This window comes from Chionomys nivalis, chromosome 13 (assembly GCF_950005125.1).
Source record: "Chionomys nivalis chromosome 13, mChiNiv1.1, whole genome shotgun sequence".
NCBI classification, from domain to species: domain Eukaryota; kingdom Metazoa; phylum Chordata; class Mammalia; order Rodentia; family Cricetidae; genus Chionomys; species Chionomys nivalis.
The window spans coordinates 19,291,894-19,319,180 of NC_080098.1; the positions used below are offsets into that span (position 1 = coordinate 19,291,894).

Sequence of the window (27,287 nt, forward strand, 5' to 3'; positions counted from 1 at the left end):
TCATTCATGGGCACATACTCAAACATATACACATACATATAACTGAAAACAAAATCCTTTAAGAAAAAAAAGGTCACCCTGTGAGTCAAGTGGTCCCTCAAATGTGAGAAGTACTTACCTATATTCTCAACAGATGGCAGCCTTTTATTATCTCTTTGCAGACTGGCACCTGTGTTTATACCATTCCAAGATTTGAAACAGGTAAATGGTACAGCTCCAACTCCCACTGAAGTGAAAAGTCTCATTCCCTTGTTCCCTACATGCCTTTGTTTTTTTTCAGAGGAGGAAGATGATCTCTTTGATGACCCTCTACCAATACCGTTAAGGCACAAAGTTCCGTACCAGCTAACTCTTCATCCTGAGGTATTTCCAGTGAAGGCATTGCCACAAGACCAGCCTGAACTGAAACAAAACCCTGGGTGCTACAAAGCAGACAGTATGCAGAAGGTTTCTCTGGCCAACTTCATAGACTGTGAAGAATCTAACAGTGACACTGAAGAAGAGTTAGAAACCCCGCCTTCACTGCAGGGAGGTCTGGGCCCTGCGGCAGTCCCCCAGCAAATTGCTGATGCAGACACACCACAGTGGGAAGTGTTTTTCAAAAGAAAAGATGGTGTCACAGATGAATGTTTGGAAAATTTACCTTCCTCCATAGAGACGGGGGAATCTCAGTCACCAAGGCTTCTCACTGACTCTGATGGAGAATCCACTCACATCTCTTCCCAGAATTCGTCTCAGTCAACACACATAACAGATCAAGGAAGTCAGGGCTGGGACAGCCAGGGTGATACTGTTTTGTTATCTTCCCAAGAGAGAAGTGCTGGGGACAGCACATCTTTGAACAGAGATGCCTACACACCAAAAAGCAGAGAGAATATTTCCGCCTCTCAAATGGAACAGAATGCACATGGTCCACAGGATTCTTACTGTGATTCGAAAAGCAGAGATGAAGTAAATGGAGGTCTTTACATTGGAGAACCAGATACTGTGAGTGGCAAGAAATCCCCACCTGAGGAGAAAACATTACTAACCAGCACACATGCGGATTCACAGAGCTCCTCCGATTTTGAAATCCCCTCAACTCCAGAGGCTGAGCTTCCTAAACCAGAGCATTTACAGTATTTATATGGAAAACTGGCAACAGGTGAGAGTATAGTTGTTGAGAAAAGAAAATGCTCACTCTTAGATATTTAAGAATTAAAACCCTAATTCTAGCAAGGATGTCCAATCTTTTGATGCTGCAACACAATGTCATACACAAATTTCTGGGCAACACTCATAGCTGTGGATGTATATGGCCTGCAGGTTAGACACACCTGTTAGAGCAACCACTAAAAAACCTACACAAAGCGATACATTGGTATAATAATGGATCAAAATGGAATACTAAAGTATGCTCAAATGACAGGGTCAAAACCAGTGTTGCATGAGACTGTAGAACTAAATCTAAACACATTAATCCTCACAATAAATGCAAATGATGTAAAGAGATTCATAAAAACACAGACTCAGGGAAAAATATAAGTCAACTATGCTGTTTACAGAAAGCACAATTCAAGTGATGTAAAGTTAAAGATAAAAGGACAATGTAAGTATGTTCAAGAAGGCCAGAGAGACTATAATAAGAGCAGATACTGTCCTAGACAAAATGTCGAACTCAGCAAGACAATGGAATGGTAGAGCTCTTGCCTAGCATGTATGAAGTCCTAGGTTCAATCACCAGTACTGCCCTCCAGGAAAGAGACCAGATAATACACAAATACAAAAATTTTAACATGCTTCTCTTAGAGAAAATGGTATATATACGTTAAATCAGTATACAAATACAAAAACTGACCACCACCAGAGAACTAGATCTGATAAACTTTTACTTCACAGCAGAATACATCTCTTCAAGTATGTGCAGACCGTTCCACCAAGATACACTGTATCCTAAATCACAACAAGCAGTCTAGAAGAAAAGGCGGCCTACTAAAGTAAACTGAGAGCAGAGGCAGGGCTGGAGAGACGGCTCAGCAAAACACTTGCTACTTCCAACACCTACATGCTGGCTCAAAATTGTCTATAACTCCGTCCTGGAGGATCCAGGCACACATGTGGTGTGTGTACATATATGTGTACATACAGGCAGGCAAAGCACACATAAAATAAAAATCTTACAAATCACCAGTGAGCTAGGCAAGGCTGTGTTCTAACTGTTCTGGAGGCTGAGACAGGAGGGACTTAAGTTGGAGGTCAAGCCTGGGCAACTTATCAAGAATTGTTTTAGTAAATACAAAGGTCACCAATACAATATACAACTGAAACTACAACAATTACAATGTAAAGGAAAATACTTTGAATTGTGAAATTGCCTTAAAGTACAATGCTTTTGTATTGATGTATATGAATTTAATGAATCTTTATAAACACCTTCATAAGCACTTTACTATGCTGACATTTTACAAGTCAAGAAAAAAAGATACATATAGGCATACCACTTAAAATAAGTTTAAATGGAGTCTCACAATGTGCAGATTAAACTGAATGTCACAGCTCATCACTGCTACATGGCAATTAGATCAGGAACTACTAGACCCATCCTAGTGGGTATATGACTTAGAATATATGTATATATAACTATGCATTTGAATATATTCACTAATACTCAAAACTTTATTTTTGTTTTGTTTTTTAACTGAGCCATAAATCTCAGCCCAACATTTGGGCTGATCCAAAGTAAGCATTCAAAACATGCCCACATTGTTCTGAATGTATGTCTAATATTTTATAACTGTAATATTCATGTTTTAGGTCTTAAACCAGGTACAAACACTGGCTGAAGGAGTTAGAGAGCTAAGAACAATAGATTTAGATCAATCTACATGATCAGTTTTTACAGGTTATGTTTTGAATATAGAATAACAATAGGAAACATTTATATATGGTGTTTATTCTGTGATAAACCACTTTATAAAGCTTTAATCTGTGAAACCACACTTTGAGGTAGACATGAGGCTAAGGCACACAGATTAGTTCACAAAGCTAGTAAAGCAGTAAAGCCAAGACTCAGACACTAGCAACGGGGGCTTCCAGTGTCAAGGCTCTTGAGCACTCTATGATGAGACCTCATTACCAACAGCATCAAAACAGAAGTGTGGTGCTGACTTCATTTTCAAAGGTTATATATTATTGAAGGTTAAAGAGTTTTAAAGTGCCAAGATACATCAAGAAATCTAGTGGCTAGCCACATTGACTTTAGCAAAGAGTCAAATATGCAAAACACTTATCATAGTTAGCTTCAGCTGTCAACTTGAGAAACCTGGGGTCACCTTGGAAGAGGGAACCTCAATTAAGGAACTGTGTCCATCAAATCGGCCTGTGGTATGTGGAGGATTTTTTTTTTAAGATATTATTTATTATATATACAGTATTCTGTTTGCATATGTGTCTGCTGGCCAGAATAGGGTACCAGATCCCATTATAGATTGTTGTGAGCCACCATGTGGTTGCTGGGAATTGAACTCATGATCTTTGAAAGAGCAGTGCTCTTAACCTCTCAGCCATCTCTCCAGCCCCTGGAGGATTTTCTTTTTTTTTTCTTTTTATTTATTTTTTATTCTTTTTTAATTAAAATTTCCACCTGCTCCCCGTTTCCCATTTCCCTCCCCTCCTCCCAAATATTGCCCCCTCCCCCCACTCCCCTCCCCCTATCCCCACTCCTCTTCTCCTCCCCCCACACCATTCCCCCTCCCTCTCGATACTGAAGAGCAGTCCAAATTCTCTGCCCTGTGGGAAGACGAAGGTCTTCTATCTACGTCCAGGAAGGTGAGCGTCTAATCAGGCTAAGCTCCCACAAAGCCAGTTCATGTATTAGGATCGAAACCTAGTGCCATTGTCCTTGGCTTCTCATCTGCCTTCATTGTCTGCCATGCTCAGAGAGTCCAGAATCAACCCATGCTTATTCAGTCCCAGACCAGCTGGCCTTGGTGGGCTCCCAATAGATCAGTTCCACTGTCACAGTGGGTGGGTGCATCCCTCGTGGTCCTGATTTCCTTGCTCATGTTCTCCCTCCTTCTGCTCCTCATTTGGACCTTAAGAGCTCAGACCGTTGCTTGGAGGATTTTCTTAACGGCTGTGGGCAATCCCATCCCTAGGCTGATGTGCCTGGGCTGTGTAAGAAAGCCAGTGAGCAGAGTTCAGTCTCTGCTCCTGCTTAAGTTCCTGTCAGGACTATTTCCAAGTTCCTGTTGCTGAAGCCACTATACACTCAGGACATGTGATTTGAAGGAACCAAGCTGGAGCTGAACTGATGACCTTTATCCCAGCCACAAGTGTGTCTACATACACACATCTCTTTTTAGATCAACAGCTATCACAAGGTGAAGGTATAAAAGGAAGACAGTGGAGGAATGGTGGGGACAAGAAGGTAACGGAACAGTGACTAGAAGCACAGTACATTACATGTGTGGGACTTAGAATGAAACTTGTGTGCACTTGTTTTGTCTTTTTTTTAAAGGTAAAAATCTTACACTGGGCATGGTGGTGCATGCCTGTAATCTCAGCAGTACGAGGTAGAGGAAGGCCAGTAATAGTTCAAGATAATCTCCAGCCTCACAGAAAATTCAGGGCTAGCCTGAGCCACACGATACCCTACTTCGAGACCTACCCCCAACCCACAGAATCAGGACCCATTAAATTTCTATTAGTAAGGACAAAACAAAGCCACATGTTTATTAAAAATAATCCTTTCCCCTTTGTCCTCTCTTTTCTTTTAACCTGAATGTAAATAAGACCAAATACCTTGGCAATCAAAACACTGAATTTTTTTTTTTTAAAAATCTGGTCTTTAAACCTGAGAATACTTCAAAGTGAGTTTGGTATCCGGGGAGAAGAAAACCACACCTAGAATGCTTTTAAGATTCTCAAAGAAAAACAACAAAAAAAATGCAATTAAAATATATATATATATATATTTTTTTGACACATTCTGAAAATTCTGGGTAGCAAACATAGAATGAGATCTCAAATATGCAAACAGTGTATTCTATGTATTGTGAACAAGTAGCCTTGTGAAGGCAATATTCTGAATAACATTATAGCTTCTCCCAAAACAGGTTAAGAGAAGATAAAGGAAGTGCTGAATTCCTGGATTCAGTTCATTTTACTTGAGCTTATTACAGCCTAGTAAGGCCCGGACAGTGAGCGTAGGTAAATCTTAATCAGGACATGGAAAGGATTATTTGCTGCCATTTCTTTCTTTTTTCTTTTTTTTTTTTTTTTTTTTAAATAGCCTACAGCACCCGGTATTCCCAGGCGGTCTCCCATCCAAGTACTAACCAGGCCCGACCCTGCTTAGCTTCCGAGATCAGACGAGATCGGGCGCGTTCAGGGTGGTATGGCCGTAGACTCTTTTTTCTTTTTTGGTCTTCACACTGGACACCATGATTAGAATTCCCAGACCCAGAAAGATGAAAGTAAGTTTTTTCTTTATTGTGTTTTATACATGGGAAAATCCCATCTAATCCCCACAGATTAATAAAAATTCAATAAGACATAACCTTGGCCAAACTCAGTATTATCCATTTAAAAATTCTTGTATAAAACAATATCTGTTCAAATATAGGTTATTTTTCAAGGACATACAGAAAATGCAAAAATAATTAAATTGAGTGGAAAGGAAATATTAAAACTGCCTGTCAGTGACAGTAATGTGATGTGAATTACACTGCCATTAGGGACAAGTGCTCTCCGAGGCTGTTGCTCTTCTGTTCAGATGAGAATTCACGCTGTGGCTCATTCTGTACTCATTTACCCTGCCTGGCACTCCCAGCGGGTCCTCTTGGCCACACTGCTATGTCCTTGCAAAGAAGCATAATGGCCAGCCACTATGGACTTCTAGAGAAGGTGTTTTAGAAATTTTTCTTCAGCAGGATTAAAAATCTAAAAATTTCAGGTTCAGACATACAGTCTTTGTAATGGTCTCTATTGCTTTAGAATGAGATCAAGCTAAAAGAATATCCTTCACATTTCTTTTTATACCTGAAATATATCATTAAGATGTCAATGTTTTAATGTAAAAGTAGAAAATACAGTAAAAAAAATTCAGTGCCGCTTACTTGTCTCAAATACAAGATCAGTGAATATTAAGCAGGAACAATATAATAAAAAAATAAAATAAAATTTGTACATTTGCCTAAACTGAATTATCTATTTGAGTCAAGATAAAAGGTTTTATATCAACAGCCATTGCCTCATTGCTTTTCAGACACTAAAGGGGATACTTGCCTATTAAGAAGTACACAGTGATTTGCAAATAGTTCACTTTCCATGTTTAGTATGTAACCACCAAATATATTCTGCTTATGTGGCCAGCCCCTGCAGTCCTCTTCAAAAGCAACAGTAATGTACTTTGCAAATATCTTGAGACACAAGTTGTATATTAACATACATATAATCTTGATAATAGAAATAATAAAAGAAAATACTTTTTCAGTTCTTAGAACAAAACACAATCATGTGCTCCATTTCCTGAAGTTTCAATTGAGGTAACCTCTGCAAGTCTCAGCCCCACATTTACATTCAGTTCTGACCCTTTTTTTGGCAGGGCTGTGGTCCACAGAATCTGAAGACAATTCTCCAGAACCTGAAAACACAGAGAGGGAAACATATTTTAGAATAGGTGCTTGAAAATGGCTCAGCAGGTAGAGTAGTCCATGCTCTTTTAGAGGACCAGAGTTTAGTTCCTGGTACCCACGTCAGGCAGCTTACTTCTGCCTCAAACTCCAGCTCCAGGGGATCCCATGCCCCCTTCTAGGTACCCATATTCACATGAAAACACACAAATCTTTACTTTAAAAAAGATATTTTAGCTGGGCATGGTTGGGTACACTTTTAATCCCAGCATCAGGAGGCAGAGGCAGGTGGATCTGAGTTTGAGGCCAGCCTGGTCTACACAGTGAGTTCCAAACTAGCCAGGGCTGTATAGTGAGACCCAGTCCCAACCATAAAAGATACTTTAGAATAAACTTTCAATCTTCTGTTTTGTTTGGTTTTGGTTTTTTGAGACAGGGTTTGTGTAACCCTGGATTTCCTGAAGCTAGCAATGGTAATTACTTTCTCAAGGCATTGGTTAACTTTCAAGGAAATAGCTTTGTACTTCTGTGAAATCCTGAGACAATTTGTTCTGAGTTGTCTTGAAACAATGAGATAAGCTAATGTGAATTATCTGCCATGATAACATTCACTGAGAAAGTTCAGTGTAAAAGGTGAAAGATTTATACAATCTGAAGAGAAACCAGAGTGTAAGAGAAAGTCCAATGTACAATTATTCTTTTTTTTTTAAAGGTTAACCTGCAGCATCATTTTTTTTCTTTTTTTTAAATATTTATTTATTTATTATGTATACAATATTCTGTCTGTGTGTATGCCTACAGGCCAGAAGAAGGCACCAAACCCCATTACAGATGGTTGTGAGCCACCATGTGGTTGCTGGGAATTGAACTCAGGACCTTTGGAAGAGCAGGCAATGCTCTTAACCTCTAAGCCATCTCTCCAGCCCCATACAATTATTCTTTTTATACACCATGAAAAGCACAGGCAATGAGGCCAAGTAGGAATAGCACGTAAAGCACATTGTTCATAGAAGATATTCATAATCACAATATAGGCAATATAATTAAATACTTTAAAAAGCTATATTCAAGAAGGAAGTAATTCATATGTAATTGAAACAATACTTTCAATCTTGTTAATATTTATCTATTAGTAAAAATTCAAAACCTTTTTATTTTTACTAATATTAATAGTATTGAGAAAAGATGTTGTAAATCAGCTTCCAAAATGGAAGTGCAAAGAAAAATCAGTCTGCAGTGACTTAGGGGACAGAGTGAGAGCTAGTTTTAGTTGTCAGGTGAGCTTTGGACCGTAAGATAACAGACACACACCAATTACTTTCATTTGTAAAGATTTTTAAATTAGTACAGAGTAATGTGTTCCATCTTCTCCACATATATTTATTTAGTGTGTCCTCCCCCTGCCCGATTTCTTTTACCTTCGACGTTAGTTTGGCTTGCCTTCATTGTCATACTGAAACCAATACCAATGAAATTATTCTTGAAAACCATACCTTTCATTTGATAATCAAAAGTCAGCTCCTCTCCAGCTTTTATGGTTCTTGTGGAAAACAGTGCTATCCTGGGAAGCCGAGTATCAAGGTTATCGATGAAGACACTGAACACCTGAAGATTTGGGTCACACTAAAGAGAAGAAAAGCTGCTGAGATAAGTCTGGCACAAAGGTGCCGTCTGCGGTCCACAGCACAGGGTGAGCTAGCCTCCCGTATGCCCACTGAACTGCCAACCAAGCGCTTCCGATGGCATGCACATTCAAAATACACTTTTCATATATATGAAGCTCTCAATCATAGAAAAGGATAAATCAAGTATCCAATATGTCACTTTTGTCATAGCTTTTTTTTTTTCTGGAGAATTTTAATCCATCTATAACATGAACATTTTACTTGTAACTATTTCAATAATATGTGTGTATAGATACTTTAAATAACTATTTTAAAATAAAATCAGCACCATGGAACTCAAATTTTATATTACATAGTTTCATTGCTTAAACTTTTATTTGGACTTGTTCAGTATTTTGGGAACACTAGAGAATATGCAAGAAGAAAGATCTAGGGAGTCACACCAAGAAATTTAAATTGGTGTTTAATCTTCCCCAAGTAGGAAGTATATGTTGGTAATACAGCTGGCCTTCTGTACTCATAGGTTCCACATCTGTACTCAACCAACTGCAGAGTCAACTAACTATAGATTATAAAAGAATTTATAGAAAAGAAAAATCATACCATACTCTTGTATATATACAGGCTGAGTGATCTTGTCCTCAGTCTGTGAATACAACTATTTATATTCTAATAAGCATTAGAAGTAATCTACGGATGATTTAATGGATAAAAGAGGATTATGAGTTATTATATATGTCTCTATGAAAATATCTTATTGTACTTTAGCCTTGTGGCTTAAAGGAAACACTTGGGCAAATCCAATTGCTAGCATTACTAATCTTGTGCTTCTGGGCAATTCCTGAGTAAAATAAGGTCACTTGAACACAAATAATAATGTAATGGTTGACCTGATAACCCAGAGAGGTACTAAGTGACTGGGAGGTAGCATCTACAGTGTATATACCCTGAACAAAGGGATGGGTCAAGTCTCCAGCAGACGACTTCACCTACTTATAAGAGTAGCAAACAACTTAAAACTAAGAATAGGTTATCTCTAGAATTCCCACTGGGTATTTCTGGACTACAGTTAAGTAGGAAACTGAAAATATGGAGAATAAAATGTGGCTAAGGTAAAGGGTTACTGCACACAGTACAACTTAATAGTATTAACTTCTGTAAGATTAACTTTGTTGAGTCTTCAAAACTTTTACTTAACTCCCTTGCTTATTAATTGCCCTCTTCTGTTATGAAGTTATCTATCTACCCTATAAAGTTACTGGAAAGTTTAAACAAAGCGAGATATAAAGACTAGTAGAACATAGTAACTGGTAAACACCTCAATATGTATGTTATATTATAGCAATAATGTCCTGAATTAATAGAAGCCCTCATATTAAAATACTATGAATGGCTATATAAAAATAGTTATCTTCCAGTTAAGGAGAAATCATCCAAACAGCACTAAACTGAACTATTTGTCTTACTGCTCCTTACACTATGATTCACAAAATGGGACACATTTCCATATCGCGCTGCATCCACTGTGAATTCATCAGATTCATAGTCCAGATCAAAAAGATAGGTGATTCCTTGGTTGTCATATAACTGTCCACGCTTCTCAGCCTCTTCACTTGTGATCACCTAAGGTGGGGAGAAACAACAGAACTGTAGTTTTATGTTTTTCTTTTTGTGACAGGCTCTCTCAAACTTCTGAACTCCAAAGATCTTTCTACCTCCGTTTCTTGCATAGCTAGGACTACAGGTGACACAGTACTCTGTAAAACCACAGAATATTATATAGCTACTGTGGAGCCAACGAAGCATTATTAAGCTACTAACATTGATACAAATATTTAAAAAGAAATTCAAGTGTCATCAAAACAAACATTCATATGAACTAAAAGCTAGATAGAAAAAAACAGTATAGAAATGAGGGAAAGTGATGGCATAGAGGACTACTGAAAATGAAATCTGAGGTAAGCTGAGATATGGTTCTGTACTGCCTGCATTATAATCCTGTGTGCAAAGAGCTGCCCACCTCTGCTCGACAGGACAGAGGAACAAGGTTACCTTCACAAGAGTATGCACTCTCAAAAGGCTCTCCAGCGAGGCTCTCAACCTTTCTGGTGCTGCGACCCTTTAATACAGTTCCTCATGCTGAGGTCACCCCAACCATAAAATTACTTTCATTGCTACTTCATAATTGTAATTTTGTTACAGCTAGGAACTATAATGTAAATATCTGCTTTGCGATCCCCAAAGTGTTCTGACTTTGGGAGAAACAGTGTCCTATGAGGAATAACACATGGAAACTTGTTATACAACAGGCTTTATGTTATACATGCAATGAGCCATTTGGAAAGCTTTGTTTTTCAGAACAGAAGCTTCAACTCAAAATCATGGCCTAGGGCTGGGGATGTAATTCAGCTTCGAGCATTAGGCACTGGCTAGGTTCCAAACATCCCTGTTACCATGGAATCTGTCACAGTTTGGTCAGTGTTCAGCTGAAGACACTAACAGTAGCCAAAGTGATATATATACTTAGCTAAAATTCTCTGTGCCTGCTTCTTCATTTGTAATAGTGGAGATAAGTCCTCTTTCAGAAACTTGAAGATTAGGGGGCTAATATACTAAGGTGCTTAGCTGTGGCCCATGATGAGTACTATGTTAATACTTATGCATATGATAGTTATCAAAGGAAATATGCTAGTATTTGGTAATTGCAGTTCAGGGTAGTGTTTATTTATTTATTTATTATTATAAATGCTTTTTTTTTTTTTTAAGTTTTTGGAGACAGGGTTTCTCTGTAGCTTTTGAGCCTATCCTGGAACTAGCTCTTGTAGACCAAGCTGGCCTCAAACTCACAGAAATCCACCTGTCTCTGCCTCCCAAGTGCTGGCATTAAAGGCATGAACCACCACCGCCCGGCAATAAATGCTGTTTTTTTTTTGTTTGTTTTTTTTTTTTAAGGAGAGTAAGCATCTTTCTGCCACACCTCTTTTTTTTTTAATATTTATTTATTATGTATACAATATTCTGTCTGTGTGTAATACATGCAGGCCAGAAGAGGGCACTAGACCCCATTACAGATGGTTGTGAGCCACCATGTGGTTGCTGGGAATTGAACTCAGGACCTTTGGAAAAGCAGGCAATGCTCTTAACCTCTGAGCCATCTCTCCAGCCCCAATAAATGCTTTTATACATATTTGACAATACTAAAAATATTTTCTGCTCAGTAATGTCCTTCATACTGATACAAAACTGAAAAGAAATTTAATTATACTGGACCAGATAATGAAATAAATGTAACTTCAAAGTTTCAATGTCAGCATTTATGTAGGTAGGCCTGACTTTCTTCTTAAGACTTCTATGTAAATACAGTTAAATTTAAAAAAATATGGGCACCAGGTGGTGGTGGTGCACATCTTTAATCCCAGCACTCTGCACTCTGGAGGCAGAGGCAGGCGGATCTCTGAGTTCAAGGCAGCCTGGTCTACAGAGTGAGTTCCAGACAAACAGGGCTACACAGAGAAACCCTGTCTTGAAAAACTAAATATATATATATATATGTATATATACATATATATATACACACACATATATATATAAAATTTTTAAAAATATGCTTCAGTCAGTGGTTATGAATGAATGCCAACTATTAACTTATTTTATTATCTATTTGCTCATATAAAAAGTTTTACATTTTTAACTATACCAGTGAACCTTTCTCCTAAACCTGAAAATGAATTTCTACATATCTGCAAATGATCACATCAAAACGTATCACGTATTTACATTAATAAGGTAGAAAGGTAACTTTTTGAAAGTATAAAGCTCATATCCATAGGAGAAATTTAATGTACCTCTCCAACATATTCCATGACAAAACTCATTCTTTTAATCTTCACAAGGGTTTTTACACCCCAGCCGCAACCATTGCTAGTTCTAAAGATGCACAGTGAATACTGTGTGCCTTTTTGTACAATCCTATTGGGACAGTCAGGTCCACATTGACACCTTGAGTTACATTCGTAGATGGGAGTGCCAGGTTTGATTTTAATTTGTTGGTTCTTATTATAAGCCAAAACAACCCCGGCCTCAACAGGACAACACTTTCCCAAGAAGCAGTCTGTACATGAACATCCGAAGGTAGCTTCATTGTTTATGGTGATTCCTGGAGCTGGCCTGTATTCGTTAATGTAGTAAAAGTCTAAGGGTGGGCCCTCCAAGTCAACAGTATTTTCAACAAATATCATCCCTTTGTGGTTCTTTCTTCTGTTGAGGTAATCTTGCCATCTCTGGAGAGCTATTCTTTGCTTGGCTTTCTTTACAATGTACTCAGCGACAGCAGGTGGCAAGGATGTCCTACTGTTTTTTGGAGTGATTGCCTTCCCTTTCTTTACCCGAGATAAGAAACTATTCTTGTCACTGGAGAACTGCTGCAGCAGTTGTGGACACCTGAGGTTGCTCAAGGGCTCCCAAGTATTCGTAGACTCTGGCCATCCTTTCCATTTTACAAGGTAATATTCTACATCCTTAAAATAGAAAAGAAAATACAATTCAGATTATGACAGTCTCTATAGTGGCATTTCTCTTAATAATTCAAAATACATGAAGAGCCAAGTAAAGTGTAAGTCAGAAAACAGAACTTTTGTATGCTATCTGAAACACACTATTTAATGGAATGTAACATCTGACAAGAGACCAAAGCATCCTCTCTAGAGAAAGATAAAGGCACTGAAACCTATGACTTTTATTAAACAGTATTAGGTCAAACAAAAAATTATTTACCTTGATCATGGAAACAGGTGGTCCCAAAGCAAACATTAGGCTAGTGGCTCATATGGCCAGCATAGTACCATGTATTCTCGAAGGGCTATAATAATGTTCACTGGACATGTGGGAATTTATATCCTCAATGTCATGGCCACACATCCCTTAGATGTTCTAAAGATAAGCTGGATAATCACTGTTAGCCACATGTAGCTACTGAGAACCTGAAATGTGGCTATTCTCAAATGATGTTCTTTGTGCATAAATACTGCACTGAATTTCAAGAAAGGGAGGTGCAAAATATCTTTACCTTTAAAAATGCCAGTAACATTGAAACATTTTACAGATACTGAATTAAATATATTATTGAAACCAATTACTACTTTGTATGTGGTTACCAAGAAATTAAAGTAACACTGCAGTTCACATCATTGTTTCTACCAGATATTAACATTTTAATAAATGCAGACCTCATTTAGAGAAACCTGTGTAGCTTAAGTAGGAGGCATGAAGGACAGCAAAGATCCACTTCTTACCACCTAGAATGTTATTGGCCACCATGGTTTCTGAAGTCTCTTTTACACACAGTGACTGTTTCTTTCCTTAGGGTCAGCTGACACTGCTAAGGGCCTAATTTAAAGGCAGTTCATGTACAGTAATAGTAAATTCTAAAGTGATGTCTTTCAGTAATTTCTTCGTCTTAGAACAGCTAGCACATAACCACAGACCCTAAGGTAAAGTAAGCTCAGAAATGCTCCTAAAATATCAAAGTGGGTGGGAGGCTGGAGAGATGGCTCACTGGTTAAGAGCACTGGCTCTTCTTCCAGAGGACCTGGGTTCAATTTTCAGTTGTCACATGGCAATTCACAATTGCCTATAACTCCAGTTATTTGACATCCTCACACAGACATAGATATAGGCAAAACACCAACACACATAAAATTAAAAAAAATAACTATGGTGATTAAACATTTGTTATTTTTAACTTTTTTACATGACATCTGATATGGGATTTCTCTCTGTATGCTGTGAATATGTTTTATTACACTAGTTAATAAAGAAGCTGCTTTGGCCAATGGCAGGGCAGAATATGGCCAGGTGGAAAATCAGAACAGAGATACAGAGAGTAGGCGGAGTCAAGGAGATGCTATGTAGCTGCAAAAGGAGGACACTGAAACCTTATGGTAAACCATAGCCTAATGGTGATACACAGATTAATATAAGTGGGTTAATTTAAGATATAAGAGCTAGGTAGAAATACTCCTAAGATGCTGGGCAAGCAGGGTTGTAATAAATATAGTTTATGTATGATTATTCAGGTCTTGGCAGTCAGGAAACAAAGGAAACATTTTGAAAATAGCGCCCAATGTGGGACCTGAATTGTAGTTGTATCAAAGAGTTCCACAATAGCCTGGAATGGAGTATAACAAAGGCTTATTTGGGAATAAGCTAACAGTAAGGGTAGCAATCCATAGTCCTCTGTGTGTGCTGGGAACTGGAACTGAATGCAGCAGAAAAAGGGCTGCACATAGACCATGCCCAAAGTGGGCCAGTATCTTAAATGTTATTGGTTAAAGGAGTTCCCACAACAGACATCTATTTGTGTATATGTATATATTTGTATGGGTACATATACATGTACCATAATACATGTGTGTAGAATGATGACAACATGCAAGATTAGGTTCTCTACTTCCACCAGGTGGGTCCCAAGGATTAAATTCAGCTTGTCCAGCTTGATGGCAAGTGCCTTTACGCTCTAAGCCATCTTGTTGTCCAGTGTTTTCTTAATTTGTGGATATTAAAAAAAATTACTTATTTATTGCAATAAATTTGCCTATGAAAATTTCAGTTAACTTTTACTATTAAGTAGGAATGGATGTAATAGTTGTTTTACTACCTACTAATCATCCCCCTGCCCAAAACACACACGGTACTAGAGCTCAAACTCTGGACTGACACATGCCAGACAAGCATTACACTATGTATAATCCCATCCCTAGCCCATGACTTCAGCAAAAATGACTCAGGGTCTTTGGTATACTGCTAAAGTACAAACTCAGTTCAAGAACAGCTGCACTCCCACAAGTGAGCTTATCTTATCCTCATTATCAGTCCCTTAATTTTTATGTCCTATTCATCTATCATAATTCATATGAATTAAAAGAACTGTTTCATTTTGAAAACTGTTCAAAATATGTTTGGGCTTTTTCTATTAAAATGTATTTAATTATGATCTGACGATATATAGTACACAAACTATATGATCATAATACATGTATGCATGTACGTATGTTAGTACTTATGTATGGTCATTACAGAAAGGAGAAATAGAAAGCCTGGATATACACCAAAGTGTGTCTAATTGGACCGGAGGCCTAAAGATTTTTTCCTTCAGTCAACTAATGATAATTTAGTACTGTTGATACCAGATCTACCTACACAAAACTAGTTATGAGATCCAACTAGCATTGTCTGGACTCATCTATTCCCTATAACTCTTAAGTTTTGACTTTTGATACCAGAAGAAAGCAACACAACACTTTTTCTGCAGAAAATAATAAAAGACAAGTACTGGCTCTAGACTGCATGATTAAATTACCACTCGAATGAAAACATCATTGACGTTCACTTCCCAAATAACTGTAATGGTTAATCTTGGATAAGTCACTTGTATTTAAAATGACTGAAGTTTTTATATACATATATCAACCACATTGGTAACTAATCAATTCCTGTACAGGAAATATACTTTAAAAACAAGATTGATTTTGGCAAAACAGTATGAAGATATTAATATTTTATTTCTGGTTTGTAGTCTTTTATAAGCATATTTCATTTTTAAAATCTAAAAAAGACTTCATTTTTGAAAAATAAGATTACTTTATAAAAACCACTGACTTATAAGGCAAATTTAATTAATTCAATAACCTATAATTCAAAATTAAAGCCAAAAACCTAAAGGTTTTAGGGTTCAAGGCATGACTTTCTCTAATCTTTTCTACTTTCTTTATTGGCATGGCTTCTTGGCCCCCTTTTTTTTTTTCTTGGTTTTTCGAGACAGGGTTTCTCTGTGGTTTTGGAGCCTGTCCTGGAACTAGCTCTTGTAGACCAGGCTGGTCTCGAACTCACAGAGATCCGCCTGCCTCTGCCTCCCAAGTGCTGAGACTAAAGGCGTGCACCACCACCGCCCGGCTCTTGGCCCCTTTTTATATTAGATGGGTGTTTATCCTTTTGAGAATCTGAGAAAAGCGATGAATCTATATGTCATATAGGCAACTTTTTGGGCCACTGGAACTTGAGCTCTAATGCTTTCTTTGAGGTTGATCTCCAGGACTCACATGGTACAAGGAGAGAACCAACTCAAAGTTATTCTCTGACCCCTACATACATGCCAGGGTACATTCCCCACTCACAGCATGCTAAATAAATACATGTAAAAAACAATAATACAACCTTCTTAAGATTGGTTCCTGATAGCTCTCACTGTAACATCCCACTACAATTCCATTCATTCGCTGCTCTCTAACCACACTGAACTCACCTGAAAGCCAGTTTTCTGCTGCTTGCTCACGAAGTTCTCCATGATTAGAATGCTATAAGACAATTGCCTAGAGAATTTATTTTAATCTCATCTTCTGTGTAGAGAAACCTTTTCACTTAAAAGAAAATGAGCATGTGTGTAAGCCTATGTTCATGTATATGCACCATGTGTATAGAGTGCCCTTAGAGGCCAGAAGAAGGCAGCAGATCCCCTGAAACTGGTAATACAGACAGTTTTGAGTCATCATTCGAGTGCAGCAAACCCAATTCACATGCTCTGCAAGAGCAGCTAGTGCTCTAAACCACTGAGCCATCTCTCCAAACCCCCATTCATCTTTTAAAATAGCTCAAAGAACAACTCTTTCGTGACATCCTTCCTGCCTCTCTTGCCCAAGAACTGAGCACTAACTTGCCTATGCTTCCATTTCTAAGTTAAACTATGAGCAATTCATGAGAAGGGATGGAATTTTTTTTTCATAGCCTCAAAACATGCACAATACTTCTATCAAAATTTGAATACTTCTGTATGTGCAACAAAAACGATTTCTAGAATTAATGCAATATAAAAATAAAAACAATATTATGAACTTTCAAAAAAATGAGAACCAGTCATGGTTTTTTGTTTTGTTCATTTGTTTGGCTTTTTTTTTTTTTTTTTTTTTTTTGAGACAGGGTTTCTCTGTGTAACAGGCCCTGTTCTGGAACTAGCTCTTGTACACCAGGCTGGCCTTGAACTCACAGAGATCTACCCACCTTTGCCTCCCAAGTGCTGAGATTAAAAGAGTGTACCGCCGCCACCACCACCCAGCATGTTTATCAATTTTAACTGACTATAGCTAACACATGATAATGAATATCTAAGCTTTTACGTATACATGAAAATATAGGAAAATAACATTTTCTTTCCTTCTTTCTTTTTGGCTTTTCGAGACAGGATTTCTCTGTGTAGCCTTGGCTCTGTAGAAAAGGCTGACTTTGAACTCATAGAGATCTACCTGCCTCTGCTTCTGCCTCCCGAGTGCTGAGATTAAAGGTATGTGCCCAGCAGAAAAACATTTTCTACATTTCTATTCCTTATTTCTGCCATTTTTTGTGATAACCATCATAGTCCATATCATACCACAACACCAATGTTATTATATAAATAGTTGAGAACCAGCATTATCAACAGAAGGTCTATACAAGGGTTTCATGCCAGCAACTAACAGAAAAGGAACTCCAGTGTTGGCTCAGCAGGTAACAGCATTGGCTGCTCATCTAGAGTACTCAGGTTCAGTTCCCAGAACCCACACAGCATCTCACAACTGTCTATAACTCCAACTTCAGGGGATACAACATCCTCTTCTGACCTCTGGAGGCACTGCACACACATGGCACACTTACATACATGGGGGCAGAACACTTAACATAAATCAGATGATGGATGGATGAACGGATGGATGGGTGGTTGGTTGAAATGAATCTGACACCTGGGTTAAAAATCCTAAACTTTAAAAGAAAAATTCTATGTAACCATAGGAAAGTCCTTTCTGAAAGCTCTACTTTAATAGTCCTTAAAATTTGGATTATATGGTTGGAGAGTTGGCTCAGTGGTTAAGAGCACTTATTGCTATTGCAAAGGACCTAGATTCAATTTCCAACACCCATATATGGTGGCTCACCACTTCCTTGGGCACCAGGCACGTGTGGTACAGATATATACGCAGGCAAAACACTCACATACACAAAATAATTTTAAAAAAAAACTGAGGTTGCTAGGCAGTGCTGGTGCATGCCTTTAATTTCAGCTCTCAGGAGGCAGAGATCTCTGTGAGTTCAAGGTCAGCCTGGTACACAGTGAGTTCCAGGACGGCCAGAGCTATTACAGAGAAACCCTGTCGTGGGGAGGAAAAATAGTAGTTGCAGTTTAATGATTTCTGCTGTTCTAATTTCTAAAAAATTACTTCAGATGTGCTGTCTTTCAAAAATATTAATCTACTGTTAGATACAGACTATTCTGTTTGAGCCAGGTAGTAAATACACTAGTACTTCTAGATATTCAGAGATACTGATATACCTTAAGAAGTTTTCCAAGGGACAAAGCCTATCATTGTGAGTGGGGCTATTGTTATGATTTTTTAAAAATACTGCAAGATCCCCAGTGGCAGTAGGCAGCAGAAATGCTGTAGGTCCCAAATGGTGGTAGCAGGCCATGTGGCGGCAGGTAGCGGGCACTGGGAGCAGCCAGTACCAGGCAGAAATGGCTGCCAGCCCCAGAGGGTGGCTGGTCCCAGGTAGGGAGACACATGGCGGGCGGGCAGGAGACAGAAACATGGATAGACATGACATGTAGAACGAGGTTAAATATTTATTCAGGGAGCTATGGAGGGGAAGACAAAAGGGGAGAAGAGAGGTGGGGTGGGGAGAGAGAGAGAAAAAAAAGGAAGAGAGAGACAGAGAAGGGAGGAAAGCAGAGAAGTAGGGAGAGAGGCAGAAGCGAAGCTGTCTCTCCCAGAGGAAGACGTAAAAAGAGAGTGAGCTCAGGGCCGGGCGGTGGTGGCGCACGCCTTTAATCCCAGCACTTGGGAGGCAGATCTCTGTGAGTTCGAGGCCAGCCTGGACTACAAGAGCTAGTTCCAGGACAGGAACCAAAAGCTACGGAGAAACCCTGTCTCGAAAAATAAAAAAATAAAAAAAAGAGAGAGTGAGCTCAGGCCGGAAGCTGAAGATCAGTCTGCCTCAGCGGATGGGGGAGGGAGTAGGCATGGCTTGTACAAACAATCATAACAACTACAATCTACATTGAGTTCATCTATACCACTGAGAGTGGCATCAGATAGCATTTTCCCATTTCTCAAGCTGGTTACTTCATATTGCTCTAGGTTCAAGGTCTTCTATCCCACTTCGTTTTTAGTAGCATATGGCCCTTGTTCCTAACAGCCAGTATCCTACAGATATTAAACTGTAAGTCAATGTAGCTATAATAGAAGCGATGTACTTTATCAATTATTCTTTAATGTCCAACTCTTTGGTTTCTGACTCACTACTAGTTCTCAGTAACATTTAAACACCTCCCATTTTTCAAAAGCAACATAAAACCAAGCTTTCTTGGACATATAAATGTTTGCATAGCTAAGGAATCTCAGGTCATAGAGTATATTTTAGCATATAGCTCTTTAGAAATTAAAGTTTTAAAGCATACAACTATGACTCAATTTTTAACACAACTTTAAAACTATAAATGCCATTATACCATTTTTTTCTCTCCGAGTAGGATGCTTTGAGAGTCCATACTACTTGACTCTGTGTTTTTAGCCGTCCTACTTATTCTTCACATTGTTCTTTTGGCTCTTGTGTTCATGGCAATACCGAAACCACTTGCAGGGCATGAGCAGCCCTTCGGCTGCTAACTTCAGACTTCTCTTTTGTCAACTGCTCAGTGCTCGTTTACTATGTCTTCTTTCGGCTCCATCAGTCACACCTCCAGACTTCCTACCATCGTTCCTGCCAGCGAACGGCACAAGCCTTACTCTTCAGGATTCCTCATCCAGTCCCTGTGCTCTTTTTCATCTGTTTTGCTTTGACTGTTCTACCCACTGAAGACTTGACAGTAGAGTAATGTTCTCGTCATGCCATTTCTGTACTTTAAAAGACTCCATGGTTCTATGCTTCCCTCAAGATGAACCCTAAAGTCCTTTTGCCAGTAAAGAGTTGCACTCCTTCTAGCTCATCTTAACTATGCCAATGTTCTATCCAGATTTTCTATTCCTTGAAGGAGTTGGGCTGTCTTCTGTATCAGGATCCCACCCCCTTATCTTTTCATTTCAAAACATGTTTCCCATAATAACTGCCCAGTCTCTGCACAATAGGTCCTTCTATTATGCCAACACTCACCTTCACTGTAATTAAGTACTTTGTACAGGAACTTAGTACTCTGCTCTGAGTACTGTCATCTCACTAACTATGAGTTAGCATATTCCCAATAAAAATGCTAAAGAAGGTTACCTAGAGAGCAGCTTCTAAGTGAGAAGAGGACCAAGAAGTAATCTACATTAGAGGAAAAAGACAAGAAGCAAAGAGAGTGTGAAGAACATTGAAAAATAGATTGGGGGTTGGTAACAAGAATAACAATGAGGAGCTACAGAGATGGCTCATATATCAAGACCACTTGCTGCCCTTGCAGAAGATCTGGGTTCAGTTCCCAGAACCCAGAGCAAGTAGTTCACAACTACATGTAACTCCACTTCCAAGAGATCTGGCATCCTCTGCCTCCCAGAGGCACCTGCATGATCACGCACATACATACACTTGGACACACGTACATAGCATAAAAATAGCCCTAACCGTAAACACTGATGTCATTGAATTGTTAAAGGTCAGTATCTATTGTAAAAAAAAACAATATTAATCCATTCAATATTAATTATGCACTATAATTAATTGTTGGTGTTGTTGTCACTACCCCTATTTCATAAAGAAACTGGAGGACAGAGATGCTAAGTTGCTAAAGATTACATCTAGGCAGTCTTCCATAGACAAGAGAGTCTCAAAGAAGAAAACCAACCACAGTAAATGTATCAAACTAGTCCAGAAAACTTTAAGGTCTTCAAACTTGACAATAGGTGGTCAGTGATAGGGACACACAAATTGGAATAAAATGGGCCAAAAAGTTAAAAGAAAATTAACAGGATAAAATAAATACAAATCATATATCTGACAAGGGATTTGTATGTATAATATATAACTAAATAACTTAATAGAATACAACTTTAAAAACTGAGTAAGGGATGGGAGACCTGCAGAGACAGCTCAGTAAGAGCACTTGGTATGCAAAGTATAAGGACTTCAGTTCAAATCCCCAGTACGTCCCCCACCTCCCCAAAAACAAAACCTGACCATTGCTGCATGAACCTGCAGTTCTAGTGTTGGAAGTACAGAGAGGCAGATTCTGGGAGTTCAATGACCACTCACCTTAGCCTAAATAAAATGTATCTGGCTCAATAAGAGATTCTGTCTTAAAAAAAATAAGGCTAAGATGGACAGACTTTTTCTGGCTTCCACATGTGCCCACAGAAGCATTCACACCCATGTGCAGGCACTACACACCAATGCACATGCATGCACACGCACACACATACACACAAATAAGTAAACAAATAAAGTGTTTTTAGAATGAGCAAAGGATCTGAATAGTTCACCACAACAGTTACAAATGTCCAGTAAGAGCATGATAAAAAGATATTGAACATCATTAATCTCTAGAGAAATATAAATATTAACCCACAATGAGATGCACTTCTCACAAGGATAGCTACACAGAAACTAAAACTTTTATACTCTGCTGATATGTAAGCAAAATGGTGCTGAGTTCTGGAAAAGCTTGGCAGTTCCCAAAAGAGTTAAACAAGAATATCTTATGACCTAGCAATTTCACTGCAAGAGAAAAGAAAACGATGTCAATACAAAAACTAGCATATGAACATCCGTAACAGTATTAATTGAAACAACTGGGATGAGATGGATCACAGGTAAGAGCACTTGCTCCACAAGGAGGTGGACATGAGTTCAAGTCCCAGCAGTCATAAAACATGCGCCGAAACCACATGCATCTGAAACCCCAGTGCTACTGGGGTCAGAAACAGGCTCATCACTGCGGCTTGCTGCCTACCAGCCTAGCCCAAAGTTTAGCTAGTGACCCAGTCTAAAGCAATCCGGCAGTGACAGAGCAGGACATCTGAGGTCCTTCTCTGGTGCACAGACCTTGAGGAGGGAGGAAGAAGGAGGGGGCACACAACTCAACAGAAAAAGAAAATAGATTTGGCAGTTGCTTAGGGCTGGTAGTTGAAATTTAAACAATAATAAAAAATAAAAATGAAAAAATTTAATGAAAAAGGTTCTAAACCTGACTCTGAGAGTATACTAAGATTTGAACCGAACACTTTAAAAAAGCAAATTTTATCGCAATAAAAGCTTTTTTAATGAAATAAGAAAGAATATACCAGAAAATACCTGTTTGAGTAGAGAGGGGAAGCCAAAGGTTAGAGAAGATGTGAATATTACTGACAGAAATGAGTGAAAAGAAGAGCTTAATATTTAAAAGACACAAAGCTGGGAAATGTATTTTATACAGCACTGAAGAGGCCAGAGCATGATGACTGTGAGTTCAAGGCCAGCCTGGGACTAAATAGAAAACCCGTCTAAATTAATTAAAAAGAAACCACAAGTTCAGGTAAAGTCCTTGGGGAGTCACCAGGAAAACACGGTGACACCTTTGAAAGACCAAAGATAGAGATGACTCATGGTGAACGAAGATCGAATGCTAAAGGCTTAAATTCATAGAGGCAGAAGGCGAGGAGTCTTCAGTTGAATAGGAGAAAGCAAGGGGAGAGGAAAAGGTCCAAAACAGTACTAAATATTGGGAAAACCGCTGATACAAGAAAACAAAGAAGCATGTAAAAATCTTGTCAAGTAGAACTAAACAATGAGAATTGCAGTGGTTTGGTTTGTTTGGTATTTCTTCCCAGGGTGGGGGGATTGCTGGAGCTTTGTGAATGCCAGGCACATGTTCTGCACTGAGCTTTAGTTCCCTTTAACAACCTTTTCAGAAATGGACTGTAAGGAGTCTAAGTTGCACAGGATGGGCCTGAACTTGCTGTGAGCCTTCTGTTTCAGCCTCGCTAGTAGCTAAGATTACAGGTCTATGCCACCAGGCATGGCTTAAAAGTATGTTCTAATGGAGCTACTGCATATGATCAGATGATATGCCCAGCTAGGCTGATCAGGCTAGGGCTTCTAAACCAAGATGGCACATGGTTAGGCTCTTTCAGTGGTAGGGTGCTAAGGGTGCTGGTAGAGATGGAAGCTTGACTAAGATCCCTACATGGGGAAGGCAATGCTACTCAGGAAGACAGGCATTCAAAGGAAGAAATGGACTTACTGAGGGGCTCAGCAGAGATGGAAAAATCACATTAAATACATTCTTGATTGTTTATCTGCAAGAACTGAGATTAATGGCCAGTAGAAAGCTACAAGCAAATGAATTACCAAAAATATAATTACAGGGTTTAGATCAAAGAGCTTCTTGGAATAACACATTTTAAGATGAATAAAGGGAAGCACAAAGCAACTATATTAGTTGCTGAAGTTGAAGATATGAAATAAAGGCTTGAAATGACCATGAAAGCCAGCCCATTCTATCACGCCGTAACTTGTAACCCAGTTTGACAAGATGGCAGGAAATGTAAACGGGGATGCTTCTGGAGGACATTCAGCAAATTCTACAGCTGGCTTGAAACCTCAAGTTCCTTCCAGGTGATTATGAGAAATGTGATCCAGCAACAGCATGAATTACAGGAAAAGTCAATCTGACATAAAACATTTGCTCTGGTAATCCATAAGGAGATAATCAAGAGTTGGATGTAAAATGATATAAATACCCTAAATACTCTAATGTAAGAGCACTTATACTTCAAAATCCCTTCAGAGTTACTTGACAAAAATTGATGACAATGCACAAAAATCTATGACTTGCAAACTTAAACAGTACGAAGAGCTTATTTTTCAGGCTATTTTTATGTCAGAAAAACATGAAATAGTTGAGTATGAACAGGTCTCTGCCAAGGGGCTAGATATTGCCTTACCTTTACTACCTTGTAGTCACACAAGTACTCCACCTCATAATTGTTTAGATTCCTTTTGGTGATTCCAATCGATTTACATGTGAGCTTTTCTTTTCTACATAATTCCTGAAGAGTATCAAGTGAAACTAGGCAAGGCACACACCAGGCTACAATAAGAAAATAGAATTCTTTACTAATAAAATAGCTACTAGGAGGAAACAAAAACATCAAAACCTCTCAACTGACAATTTAATAGTCTAAAAACACACACAACAAGAAGCCAATTATGTGTATTCAAGAAAAAGTTACATGACAAGGAGCTATTTTTGGTGAATTGGACTTCCATCCTACTGTTTTACTGACAAGGGCTAATTCTTGTTTGACCACTTAAAATATTTCATGTCTAGGCTTTCTTAGGACTACATATAAAGGCAAAAGTAAAAAGCAGTAATTTTTTTACTGTTCTATTATATTCTACACAGAATATAATTGTTCTCTTAATAATAAACAGCCCTCTATGGCATATTTTTAGAAACATATCTAATATATATTCTAAAACTATTACAATTTAAAAGTAACCTTTTCTTCTTTCAATCTCTCTTAATAGCAAAGTAAGCTTTAAAATCTGAAATATAGTTCTGCAATTAAATCCATACCCTACCTTTTCCATTCTGGAATACTGCAAGAGGAATCTGAGCTTCATTTATTTTGCCCATGGTAAAATGTATCATCAATATGCATAAACCAAAAAATCTACTTGAAAAGAAGAGCACTGTAAATAATGCTCATTTCCTGCCCTGTTTTCAAGCCAGCATACAAAACAGAATACTCAGTGTAAATAATCCATAAAAGTCCTTAAAAGTCAGACATACTAACAATAACTTTACAGAGGCCAGCAACGAACTGGGCTCCATCCGGAAATTAACGTTAGCAAGGGCCCAAACTTTCTGGGTACAGAGCCATTAAACGTGGTGAAAACAGAGGTGACCAAAATGTATCACCAAGGCATCAATCAAGCTGTCCGCAGTTCTGTACTGAGGTGAAGGTTATGGAAGGGGGAACACAGCTGCTCTAACTTCCCCACATCCCTTACACATCCCCCTCCCCGCCACATAAGAATTTAATTGCAGAAAACTGTTAAGCGTCATTTCCCGGCTCCAGTCACTGCAAAAGACTATTTCTCGCACAAGCAAAAGGCAAAGTCTTTTCCCCAAATTTGCAAGAATAATTGATTGCTTAGGTGTGGTGGTTTGGGGGTAAGACAGCTATAAAAAGTCTTATAAGTCGCTTCCATCTAAAAATCCTAAGGGTGTTTTGTGTAAGGCTAATCTCCTCATGCTAATCATCTGCAAAGGAGCATCCTCTTGGTTACGTTCCCAAGGTGTTTGTTGTTTTAAAATTTTTTATCCCTAGCTGAGAATCCAAAAACACAACCCTAGAATGAATGGAAGGTGGTTTTGAATACGAAAACGTCATAACGAGGACCATTATGTGTAATATCACAAGGCACCTCTCAATAGAAATGTTACACTTTGAGCATTTCGGAGTATTTTTTTTTTTTAACCTGCAATCATTTGGTTTACAATATTCCACAGCCTATAACGATGGAGGAAACAAAGTTTCATTGTCCGGATTATTTTATGACATCCCGCTTATAAAATCCTTCCACCACCCCACCCCCGCCACGCTTCAAGGAAGTAGAGTTGCGGGGGGATAATAAAGTGTCACCATCTGAGTGAGGTGGTGGAAAGAAAGCTGGAGAACCACCTTTTCATTCCAGGCTGCTTTACAAACCCAGGACTTTCAAAGGGCGCGCGACTCGGGCGCACGCACGCGCACTGTGTGTCCCCGGTTTCAGCATCCACACAAATAACCCGCAAGTTCCAGCCGGGCCCCCCAAAGTTTCCAGGAGCTCAGGGCTGTGTCTGCACACACCCACTTTCTCACGGAGACACTTCACCGCGATGCCAGGCCGGCCGGCCGGCCCGCACCGCACCGCACCTCAGCCCCGCTCCCACCGCTCGGAGGTGGCGGCCGCCGCCGCGGCAGCGCGCATCCTTTTCCTGCTCACCCTTGAAAGAGGCGGCGCGTGCACAGACGCCACCCAGGACCCGGGCCCGCGGGACTCGGACCCACGCTCGCACGGAGCCGCCGCGTCCCGGGTCCGTAGCCGGCCGCGAGGGTACCGCGCTCGGGGTGTCCGCGCGGCGGCGTCCCGCCCACATCGCCGTCCGGCTGGGCTTGGGCCTCGGGAGCGGACCTGGCGGCCGGTGACACTGAGCTCCAGCCTCACCTCTCGGGGCCTCGGCTCCGGCCGCCGCCATCTTGCGGAGCTTTCATTCAAACTGGCGCGGTCAGCCTGAGCAGCTCAGCTGGCCGGACGCCCCGCCCCGGCCCGCGAGGGACTCCGGAGCTGGGAGGCTGGAAGGAGCGATGCGTCCTGACGTCAGTGGAGGCCGACCCCAGCCGTCGGAGACACTGCGCATGCGCGGCCAGCGGGGGCGGGGTCTGTTGGCGGGATCTAGATGGGGTCCCGCCCCTCGCTGGTTCCACACCGGCTTTGGTGCCAACGGCTGCTAACCAGGATACCTTCCCTGGTCGGTGCTTTGAGTCTCTTCACGGAGGCATGGCATGCGCTTTATAAAATGCAAAATGTGCTGTGTGGCTTAGTGTGCACCGATAGCTTCTTTCCTACCCCTGTTCCTCAGCACTTCAACCCAAGCAAGCCCTATTTTTTTCTTTCTCTCCGATTCACTACATCTCAGGATCTCAAAATTGAATGCACATGGGCTCACTCGGAGAGACGTGGTCTGTTTGGACCACTCAAAGAGATTCTGGTGAGTTGATATGGCCGTGTAGCAAGCAATTGAACTCAAAGGCAGGGTCTGACAATTGTCAAAATCCAGCCAACCCTGCCAATAGCTCACTTAATGAAAGCAAACTTCCAAGGTACGCTTACAACAAGGACTTATTTTATTTGACATTCTTGCCGGCATTAAACTGGGTTCAGTTTTTAGCCATGTACACTGAGGGAGAATTGGGTGACTGTCATTTTCACATCACTGTAAATCTGGAAGCTTGTAAGGAGAGCCATTGAGCCCAAAAGTCTTTCTGTAATTCCATTAGCAAGTCACGTCAGTGCTAATAGCAGA

General features: G+C 39.6%; 2 protein-coding genes and 1 non-coding gene across 3 annotated transcripts in view; 1 reads left to right on the forward strand and 2 right to left on the reverse strand.

Annotated features, from left to right (window-relative positions):
* Dclre1c (DNA cross-link repair 1C) overlaps positions 1–8,561 on the forward strand; it is a 35,177-nt gene extending 26,616 nt beyond the window's left edge. Inside the window, exons 14-15 of the mRNA XM_057786931.1 lie at positions 281–1,144; positions 8,169–8,561. Of these exons, the coding sequence (XP_057642914.1) occupies positions 281–1,144; positions 8,169–8,206 (902 nt within the window). The 3' untranslated portion in view covers positions 8,207–8,561. The remainder of the gene's footprint in view (positions 1–280; positions 1,145–8,168) is intronic.
* Positions 5,271–5,389, reverse strand: LOC130886244 (5S ribosomal RNA). The gene has a single exon (XR_009058229.1). It is a non-coding gene; the product is annotated as a 5S ribosomal RNA (ribosomal RNA).
* Positions 5,468–26,530, reverse strand: Suv39h2 (SUV39H2 histone lysine methyltransferase). Its single transcript, XM_057786933.1, has 6 exons — positions 26,207–26,530; positions 24,157–24,302; positions 12,085–12,756; positions 9,716–9,862; positions 8,108–8,237; positions 5,468–6,625 (listed from the first exon to the last, which is right to left on the reverse strand). Exons 1-6 carry the CDS (start codon positions 26,457–26,459, stop codon positions 6,519–6,521), a joined length of 1,455 nt encoding a protein of 484 aa, XP_057642916.1. The 5' UTR covers positions 26,460–26,530; the 3' UTR covers positions 5,468–6,518.
* Positions 26,531–27,287: the final 757 nt, after the last annotated feature.

Excerpts from the sequence above, each read along its gene's own strand:
- Suv39h2 (XM_057786933.1), bottom strand. The coding sequence starts at position 26,459 with ATGGCGGCGGCCGGAGCCGAGGCCCCGAGAGGTGAGGCTGGAGCTCAG. Across the intron at positions 24,303-26,206 it reads ACGCGCCGCCTCTTTCAAGG|CCTGGTGTGTGCCTTGCCTA; the intron begins GTGAGCAGGAAA and ends TTCTTATTGTAG. Across the intron at positions 12,757-24,156 it reads GTGACTACAAGGTAGTAAAG|GATGTAGAATATTACCTTGT; the intron begins GTAAGGCAATAT and ends TTCTATTTTAAG.